The 14,629-nt window shown below is 39.1% G+C and overlaps 1 protein-coding gene across 1 annotated transcript in view; it reads right to left on the minus strand.

Annotated features, from left to right (window-relative positions):
* Nucleotides 1-14,629, minus strand: part of tox (thymocyte selection-associated high mobility group box) — a 46,979-nt gene that overhangs the window by 12,195 nt on the left and 20,155 nt on the right. Inside the window, exons 2-4 of the mRNA XM_030775921.1 lie at nt 11,116-11,181; nt 8,337-8,444; nt 502-750 (exon numbers count right to left, since the gene is read on the minus strand). Coding sequence (XP_030631781.1) covers nt 502-750; nt 8,337-8,444; nt 11,116-11,181 — 423 coding nt within the window. The remainder of the gene's footprint in view (nt 1-501; nt 751-8,336; nt 8,445-11,115; nt 11,182-14,629) is intronic.

Below are 14,629 nucleotides of genomic sequence, written 5' to 3' on the forward strand. Positions count from 1 at the left end.
AACCGGCCACAGGGCTAGAGCAGTGCATTAGCACTGTGACTCAATACCCTATTACATTTAATTAACTTAATCCAGTGGGGACTTTGGCATTGTTTCAGTATGTGTTAAATCACATTACATTTCATTTGCTGGGTGCTATCTCAATCATTTTATATAGCACTCAAAGCCCATATAATCTCTGCTGAAATATTTTATTTGCGTCAGTAAACGTCATTGTTTAGGCTGCAGAAAAGCTTATGTGTATCATCAAATTGTATTATTTTTGCACATAAAATAGGTGTATTTCAATGGAGATACATATACATTCTGTAACATTTATACAGAGTACATCGTGCACAGTGCACAGTGCACGGCACAATGGACTAGTGGACTTTGTTGAAAAAGGTAAAGAAAGCAACCTAAGCTAAACATATGTTATGTGTTTTCAAGGAACATGTAAATGGATTTGACTTGTTTGTCTTGGTCTCCTGTGACAAGAGAAGCAAAAGACACCATACTCACCACTGACAGGGAGTTGGTGAGCAGCCCACCATCTTGATTGATCATGTTTGGGACAGAGATCCCGGGCAGATCCATGCTCTGCAGGTGGAAGGGGTGCAGTCCATTCTGAGAGACGGGTGGGCACAGGGGATGGTACGCTCCAGATTCAGACTCAGGCAGGTGGGCCAGCATGTGTTCGGGAAGGGTCGGGGGTGTGATAGGGGGTATGTTGAAGTCTTCATCTCCCAGACTGGGCACTGGGTAAGACTGCTGCATTTGGAGAAAAACAAAACACAAATACATCAGAATCACGTCGGTGCAGAGAAGATCAATCAAATGCGCCCGGTGAGGTTTAAAAACCTCCTCTTAAAGGAGGTTTTTAAATTCTCAAAATCTTAAAATCCATATTTATGTATATAATAACCAAGTAAATGCATAGACAGTTTTGTTAGAGTTTTTCTTCCTGTGTTTCTTAGAAGACTGGAGAAGTACAGCGTACTATTAGAGTGTTCGATATTGCCTAAGCGTACTGGATAAATATGAAGCGGTTTAGTTACTGCGTGAACGGACACGGTAGATATTGAAAACACCAGAAGGAAACGAGAAGGACCAAATGATAACACTTATACAAAATACTGAAGTTTATTTGATCGTTCCCCCATCAGTTCAAATCTGACATCGTCACGGTCACATGTAATGGCTGCCCCCGATAAAGGTTTGTTGTATCTGATTGCAGCTCGAAAATGCAAACATACGTCGCTAAAAGGACTGCCTGAAAACAAAGAAAAATGTAAATGTGTTCGGTGTATTACTGAATTATGTTACCCTACAGAATTTTCTGCAAAGACTTAAAAATAAAAGCGAAAACTAATTCAAATATGTGAAAAATTTCAAACTCTCAAAGGGGGTTAAATGAGTTTGAAACATGAACAATTTCAACTACATACAACTGTTGTTCAATAAACTTACACAACTGCTCATGAAATGTAGCTCGAAAGCATTTCTAACTGAACTTCCATTCACAATGTGAATAACTCATTGTTCCTGTGGCAGAAACACATGGTAAATTTTAAAAGTACACTGCCATTATTCTCTCTTATTATTTAAATCTCTGAGGCAGAAAAATCATATGCAAAAGTTCAATCATTCTCATTAAACTGTGACAAAAGAGCCCCTTTATTGGGCAGAGCAGTGCGTTTTGCTTGGCTGTTAAACTTGCCTTGGCTGTGAATTTTGTCTCTTTCAAAACATGCTCTCCTCTGTTCACAGGCTTTTTTGGCCCTTGTCAGTTTTGAGAGTGATGAAAAAGATGTAAAACAGATAAGGAGATGAAAGGCAGTGCAAATGTAAGCAAATTCATGAATTATTCTGTAAACAGTCCCTCTGAGTAAAATACTGCAGAGAGAAAAATATACACTTATCAGCAAGTAAGAGAAGAAGATCCAGTCTGCATGCTGATGTACAGAGGACATTATCGCAACCAAAGGAAAATATGGAACATGTATAGCATTTTTTTTTTTCCTCGCACTGCTACCAACTAATACCCAACATCAAACTTTTCCTTTTTTACTGTAACCAACTTAGCTATTAATCTGAGGTAAATTCAGTAACCTTACAAAAAATAAAAAAAAATAAAAAGAGAGAGAGAAGAAAGAAGAAAAACTAAGTAAAAGGAAACATAACTACAGATATTCTGTAGTGATACTTGAACTCCTGATGATTCAAAAGAACTCTCCCTCTCTCTCTCTCTCTCTCTAAGCTTCAAAGGAGCAGAGAGGTTTCTGTGCTTTATCCTGCTTTATTATCACTAATATATAGCCTTTATTTGAAGCAAACTAAATGAACCTGTCAGACAGCCAACTACAGGCAATTAGGTATGAAATTGGTTCCAAATCCAAACTCGAACTAAAATAACGCTCCAACTGTTACTTTTAAGGATTGCAATAATCGGTTTAATGAGCTTCCTACTTGTTTGACTGAAAGCACATGTAACATGCTCATTTGCATTCTTGATTGTGTTTAGCCTCACAGATGTCTGCATTTGTTTGGGGGAAATATGTTGGCATAATTCATACAGTAAGGTCCTTAGAGAAAGAATTTTCCTGCCAAATTAAAAAAAAAAAAAAAGATATATGGCTATTTCCAGTGTGTTACATTGATACCATTCTGTAGTTTTGACTCCTGCGTTTAATTTTATTGTCCTCAAAACAAAATAACTGGTTCCAGGTAAGTATTTGAAGTATATACAAAATAAAATAAGGCTTAATTACTATTTTCAATGTAGTGGGAAAATCTGTTATCTCTTTTGAAGAAGACCAAATTCTCCTCTAACTGAGCCAAGGGAAAGCAAATTGAGGAAACAGCAAATTACCAGCAGTGTAGAGACACTTTTTAAAAAAACTACTTCTGTCTTTAGATCTCTCCTTTGCTTGGGTTTTTCCTTTAGATCTACTGGACACTACACATGAAATTAAAAGTGAAATATACTGGAAATTTACTCTCATACACATGAGCAAAACAGCAAAAACAGCGAAACTGTGGGCTACACAACAAAAAAATAATGAGTGAGGGTGGGTAAGGATATATAACTATCAAAACAATCCCATAACCTACCTCAAATACCTTTAACGTCCTTAGTAATTCACCTAAATCAGTTAAATTTAAGGTATCGACAAACCACTTCCTCTTCTCTTTCGTTTCAGTTTATGCTTTCTTTTGTTGGTTTGGTTTGGTTTGGTTTGTTTTTGCTTGGTTTTATTTGTTTTTCTTTGGTTTGTTTTGTTTTGCTTTGGTTCCGTTCGTTTTTTTTTTTTATAAAGTCTGGTCAGTTATACCAGATTTTCAGGTCTGAGATAACCAGGACATAATGTACAATGTCTAACCTCAGGATCCTCTATTAGACAAAGATAGACATTGACAAATAAATTACGCAAGCTTTAAACAATGTGATGGTACACAAATTACTTCCTCAGTCATGAACACTGCTGCTGTAACGAGGTTGTGGCAACAGTAAAAAATAATGACACCAATAAAAAGCATTAGGCTTTCCAGCACAGCAGGAGAACCTGTAGTAGCATTTCAAAAATTCTGCCATTTCTTGATTTTGTAACTGCAACCACAAGAATCTGAATCTCATTCCCTAAGTGTTAAATAACCACTTTTCAGAAAAATTCAACGGCTAATGTAGATTCGGGGCCCATTTGACCCGCTCCGTGCTCAGAGAAGTTATGAGATTATTGTCCATGGTCGGTTTAAAAGTGGTCGGATGATGCAGAAAACCGAAATGACTGGTTACCTTTCGTTTTACCAGAATTCTGAGATGACACATTTTCCAAATTATGCTATTTTTATGACTTGCTTCGCCGTTTCCAAAGAAACAGAGAAATGCTAAAACACTGAGGCCCACATTGTGCTACATTTCGGTCATTTCTCATATGACATCATTCAGGCCGGACAACAAATCTCAAAGGAGATGATTGCCTGTCAGATAGCACAAGGGTAATGGGACTACAGCGAGATGAATGGCAAATGAGTGAGAGGACGGTTTAAATCTACTGTCAATTACCCATGATGGCCTCAGAATCATCCATACCTCACTGCAGTCCATCTTCACTGTGGAAGACATGAGAGAAACTGATCTGGGAAATTTTTTTTTTTTTACCGTACACTGTGAAAGACAGAAATGGAGAAACTTGAAACCGTTGCACGATCCTCACGGAGCTATGTAATCGTATGAGCAAAGAAATAAATTTAATCTCATCACAAATAATTTTGGAGAAATGCATCTGTCAGTAAGAAATAGCCGACAGCATAATTACAGTATCTTCCCAACAAACAAAAACCTCACGGAGTTGCTCAGTACATCAGCCTAAATTTTTATTGTCACTGTTTATTTTCACTTTTAAAACACCAAAGCAAAGGAAGAGAAAAAAAAAAAGATAACCAGTAGTCAGCGTGACTGAAACAAAAGATGCATTTAGTACGATTCACAGATGCATACTGACCTACATTACAGCATAGCTTCTCTACCTGTTAGTTATGTTTTACATAACTCTAATTCTGTGAACTGTCAAAGGCAGCGATGTGAGATGTGAAACAAAACTCAAAATGTGGTGCAGAGCAATAGCTGCTTTTGCTACTTTTGTCAGATAAAGCTGAAAAAAAAAAAAGGGTCCGTGGAGAATCAAGCAGAGAGAGCTTTATTTTACTCCTCTGTCACTGTTGTACTGACATTAACTAATACTGATGCTGGAGATATTTCATACCGCAATATACCATCAGATATGTCCTGCATGCCACATTGCTCAATCCCCTCTTTTTTTTTACTTCCAAATTTCAACATAGAGCATTTTTAGTATTATATAAAAAAAAAAAGAAAAAAAGAATAAAATATCACCAACGCAACTTGACAGGTGCAGAGGTTGGGGTCGCATCTAGATGAAACGACCTCTAATTGTGGCTGCCGTTAGTGTGCAAATTATAGCACGTTTGACTGGTCTACTTAAATTCTCGCTCTCTGATTGGCTGTAGATCACTTCCCAAATCTCTCCAGGTGGCACGAGGACCATAATGACATGCTGCCTTACCCTAACACAAATTACATCTCAAAAGCAAAGCACAGAGGGAAATGTAAACAAAGGTAACCTGCCCTCCCCCTCCAAAATGAGAGAACCTTTTTTTAATGCAATTTTGAATAATGAAGATGTTAGACTAAATGCTACAGTAGTTAAACTTAATAACATGGCCTGTAGTTTTTTTTTTTTTTTCCTTAGATAGCTTTTTATTTCCCATCCAGTCTGGCCTTGCGAGAAAGGCAACGAGAGCAATTGAGCCTGTAATGAATACCTCTGGGACCATAGACCAGACCATCATCTGAATGTTACATTCTTTGGTCAGGCCCCTGGACTACTTTGGATCTGCTAGGCTGCCGATTACTGCTGAGAGCTTCTTGATAAATGGGAGCAGGACTGTCTGTCTTGTGTTATGAGTTGTTACCATCAAGGTCAAGCATTTTGAGACTAGCTGTTCCCTGACAACATGCAGGTGAAGCAAGGTCTGAGTATTGTTCTGCACCGTACTCTGACCAAAGTCACTGCATTACAGAGATTAGACTTTCGTTCACTCCTTAAAAAACAAAACAAAACAAAAAAAAGATTTAGATTAAATATTGGCTTAACACCTGCACCTCAAAGAGTATACTGTCTTGCAAACCCCAGAAATGAAAGCCACTTCCTGTTAAATGTCATTGTTTCAGTACGACAGTGGGGCTTTAAATGACTGAGGACATACACTTCACTAATTTAAACATTTGTGTTCGCGAACGAAAGCACAGAAAATACATCACGTATGGATGTGGTGTAGCCTATATAATTTTTTCTTTAAATTCTAAAATCAAGCCACGGGTCTATAGTGTGTATGAACACACTCTTTTAAGCTCAGCGCAGTGTTAGCTTATGCATGTTTAAAATGCAGAGCATTCACCAGGTCCCTAAAGAGTGCTGCAACATCTGGGAGAGAGAGGATGGGGGATGGGGAGGCCACACAAGCACCTCTATATAAACCCCACAATGCAATCTGGTAACTCTCCCTCAAGGTACACAATACATAGGTCAAAACACCAAACAACGCAAACCATATCATGGATTATTCATAGAGAATCAACCTACGGAAAAATCCCAGGCATGAACAATGCAACGAACCCACACCCACACACACACACACACACACACACACTCATATACACACTTAGAAACAGCAGTAACTGTGTTTCATACAGCAAGTTTCAGTTGCTGAGATATTACTTCAAGCTAACGTACAGATAAAATAACAATGATATCAAATTGAAACAAAAGCGTCAGTTGTGCGATGACTGTACTGAATTTTGTATGGTGAGTAAAAGCGAGCAGTTTTCCTGGAGCACTTGTGTTGAGCACTTTTTCTGAACACGTGCCAGAAACCTGAGAGAGGTGTATATTTTTAGAGTTGACCATTTTTCTGAGAGTGTGTGCTTTAGTCCGCTTTATCTGGCATCACAGGCACACAGCACTTCATCTTGCTGTGGTGTTAAAACAAATAAACCGGTGATACAGTTACGCGCAGAGAGCTAGCTGGTCAACCTCTGCTCAGCGCTCTGCTATTTTCTGTTAATAAATGTGGCTTTTATTTAATGGCCAAGAGACACATGGTTTGAGTTGGATGGAAAAGCAAGATGAGTGAGATAGGAAAAGACCAGAGTGCAGACAGACACTATGCTTGTTCTGTCCAGCGGTTGGGCTAAAATCTGCTATGAATGATCCATGTATCTCCAAATTTCCACGTCAAGGCCACTTTCCGGTATTATTATTATGTCTCGTCCTGAGGAACAGATGGCTTTATCCAAAGATGCTCTGATGGACAACAGTTTCACAGTTTCCTTTTTGCAGCTGCACTCAAGCCATGCAAGTAGACCGAGAAAAAAAAAAAAAAAACATTAAGTGGCAAAGAGACTGGGCGTTTTCCACCTGAAACTGGAACCAGCGCTTCAGAGCCGTTCAATTCTCAACAGGTTCTCCCAACAAAAAGCCAACCCTGAAAGCTAAAGATTCTCTTCGAGCTGATATTCTGCTGAGATTATGCTTCAAAAGATAACAAAATCGCTTCTTAAGGGTTTAATAAACCTTTGACTGAGACTGTTAACTGTTCACTTTCGACTTTCTCATGTCATTACTGTACATGCTAACGTTTCCACCTCTCTCCAGTGTTGACTGCAGGACTGACTTTTTGACACTGTGCCATTTGAGTCATCAAACATCTACCTGCTAATCTCTCTCTGGCATTGCACTATCTTACTGACAACATCTCATATCTCATATCATTTCCTACACACCACAATGACAAACATTCTCTCTCTCTCTCTCTCTCTCTCTCTCTCTCGTGCTCGTTCTACCTTTCTTTCTCACTCACTGCTCTAAATTAGTCAAACCGAATATGCTCACTTGGCACATGCACCAAAACCAGCAAGAGTACTTATCATGCTGTTCATCACAAAACACTGGGTAGCACGTGAGGTTTCTACCTTTATTTCAGTAAACAATACATTAGTACAGAATACAAATTCAAAAACAGAATCCAATATCAAGCCATTCTAACAGTATTAGCCTCTCACTAAAACAACAATGATTCCATCTTCATTCCCTGGTCCATTTCACCTCTGTCCTCAGTTTGTATTACACTGTAGATTGAGTGAAAGTTTTTTCAATGTGAATGAACGAAAGCGATTTTCCAGCTAGCATGAGGATGGTTGTTTCAATGAAGCAGCAGACTGCACGTTCTCAAGTTCTTCACACAACGAGTCCATAACGGACAACAAAGGCAATGTGCTAACTGAGAATGAGGTCTAAAAAATGGCTCGGGGAACGCTTTCCCGGTCTAATTCAGTTAATGCACGTTTAAAAGCAGAGGCGAGCTTTGAGGCTGCTCACGACACACTGCTGCATGACGAGGTCAAGGTGAACTCAACTGTTGCTGCCAGTAAAACTAATTACCTCCTCCCAACAGAAATGTAGAAAGTATATGTGTGTGCGTTTGTGTGTTTTTGTTTGTGTGGTGGAGGAGACAGAGAAAGGAATAAGTTATGTAGCCAAAGAGGGATGAAGTAAATTCAACCAAAGAAAACGGTGCAAACATAAAACTACTCTCTGTGACAATTCCATTCATGCCTGTAGTACAGACATAGACTAAAAAAAAATAAATAAACCTGTAAAATTTGAAAGGGTTTTTCAAGGGCCTTGATACAGCACACAACAGTTAAAGATGCAAACGAATAATAGACTTTTTAATAGACTTTTGACTAGTCTGTTAGTAGAAGGGTTATTTACCCAGGGCAAACGAGGGCCGTCGGCGTGCGGGGGGGTGTCTCTTTTCCAGGGGGGTCCTGCGTGCTTGGTGCTTTGCTGCGTCTGGCTGGGACTGGCAGGCACACGAAACTACAGTAGGATGCAAGGTCAAGGGGTCAGCTAACACAGCAAGAGGAACAAGAAACAACTCAAACACATACACACCCTTACATGACACATCACATGGTTTTTTTCCGCACACTCTTTCAGTCTCAATGCATGTCATCTCTTCCAGTCCACAAAGTGATGGTACAGATACCCATACGTTGTGGCTGAGGGAAAAAAAATTAAAGATGTCAAAATGCGAATGAAAGCACAGCTTTGGTTATTTCATAGCCAGCTAAATGCTTTTCTATTTAAAGCGACAGAAACTATGTGAGACAACACAAGTGACCCATAAAGTAATGTACTTTTCCTTTACGTACATGAGTGCTCTTTCTACATTAAAATAAATAATTCAAGATAGAAATATAATTTATTTACTTTTCTTCCTCGTATGAAGAGAGTCAAGCTCTAAACTCAATGCTCAATGTCAGTGCACAAGTTAATCTGAGATATTCTTTAGTGCTTAATACAGCAGATAACTCTGGACAGATTTCTACGGGCCATTACTTATAGGCAATTGGTATGAAGCTGACTAAGACAAAAACAACAAAAATTCATACACTTGATGAAATACTCTGAACTGTGTTTAAAAACAGTCGAATGATGACTGCATTTGAAAATATCCTTATGCGTAACAATATTACATGATTTCGTCCCATTTTAATTTGAATCACTCTAATAGAAATAAAACTAAATTTCTCTGCTTGGGAGAAAGGGTAAAATATGAAGTACAGAATCGTAATTCAACAATCAGTACATATTGTTAGAAGTTTCATCTAAAATACATGGTTATAGGACAAAACTATTCTCTCACAACTTCTCTACCGCTGCATTCTGACAAAGCCTACTGAATGTGTTCCTGATTAGGTCTCAAACTGCTGCTCTCACGGCGCATGTTGAAGGTGTGAATTGCACCTTCACGCTTTTCTGGAGAATACAGACCCATTAAATGGTACTTGTGTCAAATAGATTGAAAAGCAACATCTCAAGCAAGCTGCCAAACATATGGATGGAATCTTTAACGTGTTTCATTATTAAAACAATTCCTACAACAGAAAAAAATGTATTCGCAACACTTTTCGTTCAATCTTTGGATGAGAAAACCAGAGGTGAAAAGGAGACAGGCAGAATAAGAAACCTACAGAGAGGGCTATAATTCTATATTCACCGCACAGCACCGGCCAAATACTTTGATCTACTACATAAACCAAATAAAGGGTTTCCCCCTGCTTAGGTTGGCTCCAAGCAGCCTGTCTTGGTACTTTTTCATAAGAAACATAAAACATCACTACAAAACATGTGCCCGTTTACACTCAGTTATAAATATAATTTAAAAAAAAAAACTCATTAAAATGACTTTAGTGAGGGCCAGCATTAGCTCACTAGACTGGGCAGCATTTCTAGTGTTTCTGATAACGTTCTGATAACATTTGACAAGTTATCAGAACATTATTTGAACAGTGGTAGGGTAAATAAGTGAATACGAAGAGACAGCAGGACTCCTCAGCTGGAGAGCGTGTTTTGAAAACTATGTTACTTGTGTAAAATGCAGATATAATTAGCCTGAGTGATACTTCACTTGGTCCAGAGCATCACCCAACATGAGCAAGATGTCGATAAGAAAAACAATTAAACGTATCAAGTTACTGTCTACAGAGTAATCTCCACAAATTACTCTCTACAGCACCATGTGAATGCTGCATGCAAGGACATACTGATACTCACACACACACACAGACACACACACACATATGCATATACACACACATACACACATACACACATGCATACACACACACAAATGCATGCATGCACATACACACACACACATACACATGCACATAAACACACAGACGCTCCACAGTGTCGTCCATTCATTAGTGCACACTTTCATGACAAGTACAGAAACCTTTCTGTTAAGTCAGTCTAATTTTCATATGGCAACATATGTCTGTTATATGGTATGTCTCTTAGAGGAGCCTCATTAACCTGCAGCTTTAATTTATTAAATAAACCTGTTAAATATCCCTGTGGATGATGTATAACTTTCACACACGCACAGACAAAAAAAATCCTTATTTAAATATTTAGGCCATTGGCCTTGTTTTTTGCTTTTCTTTGGTCGTAGCGTGTGTATGACACAGTCATGACTTTCTAGTATAAGTCGTGTTGTGAAGACTGAAAAGACTGTAACCGTTGCTGAGTGAAGTTCTGTTTTATCAGTCCATCAGTGCTTTGAACATTGTGCATAGAACAGAACTTAATCTTCAGGTCAACTGAACATACCACAGTCACCACAAGTATCCTGAAATAAATTCAGTTGATGAGAAACCTCACCCAGGAGCACACATAACTGCGCTGCATGCACAAATTCAACTGTTTGTCTGTATATGTACGGAAATCCTGTGGCCTTTCATGTGGCCCTTCTCTGCCTGTAGTTTTTAATGAAAGTGTAAATAGAGGAAATTAAAGCTTTTGACAATATGCATTAAAGCCTCATTTCATTAAGCTGAAACAAAGCTTAAATGCTTTGTTTACGTGTAATAATAGCCCCTGATTATGGAAGCAACTGATAGCGGTGCTAATTTGTGATGCACTGGCTTATATTCGTTTAATTACGACTTGAAGGAAAAGAAGTGAGCAGTAATTAACCCACCTGGTTTCCTGGCACAAAGTCCTGGCTTGGTTCTGCCATACCCATGAACATGTTTTCACTGTCGTACTGCAAACAGAGAGAAAGACAGAGAAAACAAACAGTGACAAGGTGTTCCATTTTACATCTAGGAAAATGAGCGAGTGCGAGAGAAGAAGAAAGAGGATAAGAGAGTAATATTGATGAAAAAAAAAACACATTTTCTTCAAACGACTTCCTAAAAAAAAATCTAATCTAATTTTGTTCCGCTTTTAGACAATTCGTCTTTTAAAGTCCAGTGTTACTTTGCTCTAAATGACAGATGTAATTAGCAACTTGATAATTACAGTGAAGTGCCGAGAAAGCTGAATGATTTTCTTTCTATCATTCACCTATGTTTAAACAGAAAAAGACTCACATTGAGATATGTCCATACACAAGACTGTTGCACGGGCGAAACAGAGCGTCTGATTTGTGGATGCCGGAAATGTTGAGGTGACGCAGTCAGAAATGAAATGATTTCGTTTGAGTCCAACATAACAACAGGCATGAAGTCTCTTACATAACCCTCTCAGATCTCAGGAAGTTAAGGGCTGTATCAACCTGAAAGTTGTGAGCACAGCTCATCCTCTTTTCAAACGCTGGGGACTGATTTATAAACCAACAAAAGAGAAGCACAACACACAAAGCTCATCGCTAAAACTGATCAACCCTCTGTACGTCTAACTGTACCAAGGTGCAGACGTCTCCACGTCAGAACGTATGTTTAAGCCTATTATAGCTGAGCCAGGTTCCAGCACAGGCAAGCTAAACACAGCTAAACTTTAAACGAGGCATAGGCTCAACTGTGCTGCATACCTAGGACATGAGAACAGGCTTGCCATGGCACAGTCCCTAAGAACAGTACCAACATCAGTAGCACAAGCAAAGTCTGATGTTAGGGGTCCACCCAAAGCCAAGCAGATGTCCAATCATGACTGCCTTTTTTTCTCTATGCTCCCCAACAGGCTTAGCATTTTCGACAGCAATGAAAGAAGCCTGATTAATATCAAATGCTGAAATCAGGCCTGTTTTCAGCACAGTGAGGGGGAGGTCCTATCCTACCGAGACTCCATTACAGGGTCTGCAACAGAACAAGAGACTGGGTCCTACTTAAAGTCAAGAACAGATCGTGTATGAAAGCTCTGTGTGTGTGTGTGTGTGTGTGTGTGTGTGTGTGAGAGAGAGAGAGAGAGAGAGAGAGAGAGAGCACGAGAGAGAGAGAGCACGAGAGAGAGAGACAGAGACCGAGACAGAGACAGAGTGGAGAATCGTTGACACACGGCTGACGCCTGTCATCTCCTAAATATTTGTCTCTGTGGCTAGCAGAGCATCATATCTCTACTCATTATGCTGTGCTCTAGATAATACTATGGAAATGAAATAGTCACAATCCTAATGAAAGCCCGTCACATTGTGACCTTTTAAGTGTGCTTTTTGATGGGCTGCATGATTAGGTTTCTTTGTGCTGAGATGACAGTTAATTTCATGCTAGCTTATTGATTGTGATTAATGTGATCAGGTTGAACTAAGGGCAGATTTCAAATGCCAATAGATTACACGTCAACCAATTTCGATGTTCAACTATTCCTGAAATAGGACATTTTTATTTATTTATTTATTTTAATTTTATCATCTTTTTTTCTTTATTTAGCTTAACTAGGTAGACTAACAGACAAATAGATAGCTTTCTAGTCCAGTCTGTCCCCCTTGTTCCTTTTACATATTTTTTCTCATTTTATAGTCTCAGTCATTTATACAACATTTTCCATAATGGACTCCTTGCTCTGCATTGAAAATGTATCGTTGGCCATTTGCATATGAATATGCCAATGGAAAATGTGAGGCAGCCAGTGTTGCAAAAGTGAAACCACAAAGTACAGGCTTAAGCCCTTTCAACTGACACCACACGCACACAGAGAGCTACAGTTGGTCATCATCATCATCACCTACGTATTTACGGGGTTACAAAAGTCAATCTTTGCATGCACAGTGTACACCAAGCAAGCTGTTGGAGCATTCATGACTGGGATTCCTTGATTTGTGTGGACAAGAAGCTAGCCTTTATCTGTTTGTATGTTTATCAGTGTTCTTTTTAGATATGTGTGGACAACACATGGTCAACCGCAGCATAACTGAAGTTATTGACTAATAATAACCACAGATTGAAGAGCTAATCTGTAAGCACCAAATCTGTGGGAAACTCAAGACCAAAACAGTTTTGCTTGTGCTGATGTTGACAACGACAAGTGACAATAGCACGATAATCTTGAGAATTCGCAAGATCTTCTCATCCTACAGGAAACCCACAGTACGAATAGATAAAAGATATGCTACATAATAAACAACATGTTTATTCAAAAATAAGACAAGAAAGAAAAAACAAATGAAAAAACGCAAGGCAACAATGTGAACAAGTTGACGAATGTGTCCAATGTGCATTCAACAGCTGCCACGGTCACGCAAATGAGCTATCACGTAACAAAAACAACAAAAACAAAACAGGGCTTAATGTCTGCTGGACTGTAAATTGATCCCCACATCCCATCCCACCCTAACAAACATGCACAGACACACACACACACACACACACACACACACACACAAATGCAGAAAACATAAACATATGTCTGGAAGTTCCAGCCAGGTGAAAAAACAGGTAAAAGTGGCATGACAACACGGTAATATATTTCTGGCTGTAATTAATAGAAAGCCTTCTGCAGTCTGAGAACAGTAAAAACACACCAGCCTTCTTCCTGAAAACATCAGCAGTCCATGGTTAACACTTATTAGAGATATAATTAAGCATAACATCCCTTAGCTGAGAGTAAAGAGGCCTGGAGGCAATGTGATGCTAGATGATTCTTAAACCCAAATGACTAATACCACGCACATGACTGAAGGAATATGTTCTTTTAAAGAGGGCTTTCATTAGCATTACCTAAGGGTCTGCTTGTTGCAGTTAAGTGCAAAAGCTGGTAGACCTTCTCCTGCTATTTAGGCTACTGTCAGCGTACCCCTTTCAGAACTGTGTAGAGGTCAGTCAGACTATAGTATACAGTGAAACCACCCCCTCCCCCTCCACGGCCCCAGTGCTCATTTGTGTACACAGATAAATTGGAAACATTCAGAACAGACTTAGGTGGAGCGATAAAACCCAGCTATGACTGATGTCCCATCCCCCCTCTCTCTGGTATACACAATTATATAAGAGTATGAGCTATTGAGGAGAGATGGAGGAGCCAGGGCACACTGCCAAGGCTGTTCACCGGTAGCCACTCTGAGGTTCTGCATTAGGGACTGTTTGTGGAACTGCTGTCAGTGTCTCTACGAATCAGCAGCAACTTGCTTGCTAGAAACTAGGTTCTATTGTTTATTCAGTAAAATTTCTCAAATATTTTAAGGATACAATCAAATACAGTACTTGAATGCTCCAAACAGTACATGGGAGCTAAACGCATATATTTTGTGAAATAGCCAGTGTGGTTTCCTAAGTGAC

The sequence above is a fragment of the Chanos chanos genome, chromosome 5 (assembly GCF_902362185.1).
Source record: "Chanos chanos chromosome 5, fChaCha1.1, whole genome shotgun sequence".
Taxonomy (NCBI): domain Eukaryota; kingdom Metazoa; phylum Chordata; class Actinopteri; order Gonorynchiformes; family Chanidae; genus Chanos; species Chanos chanos.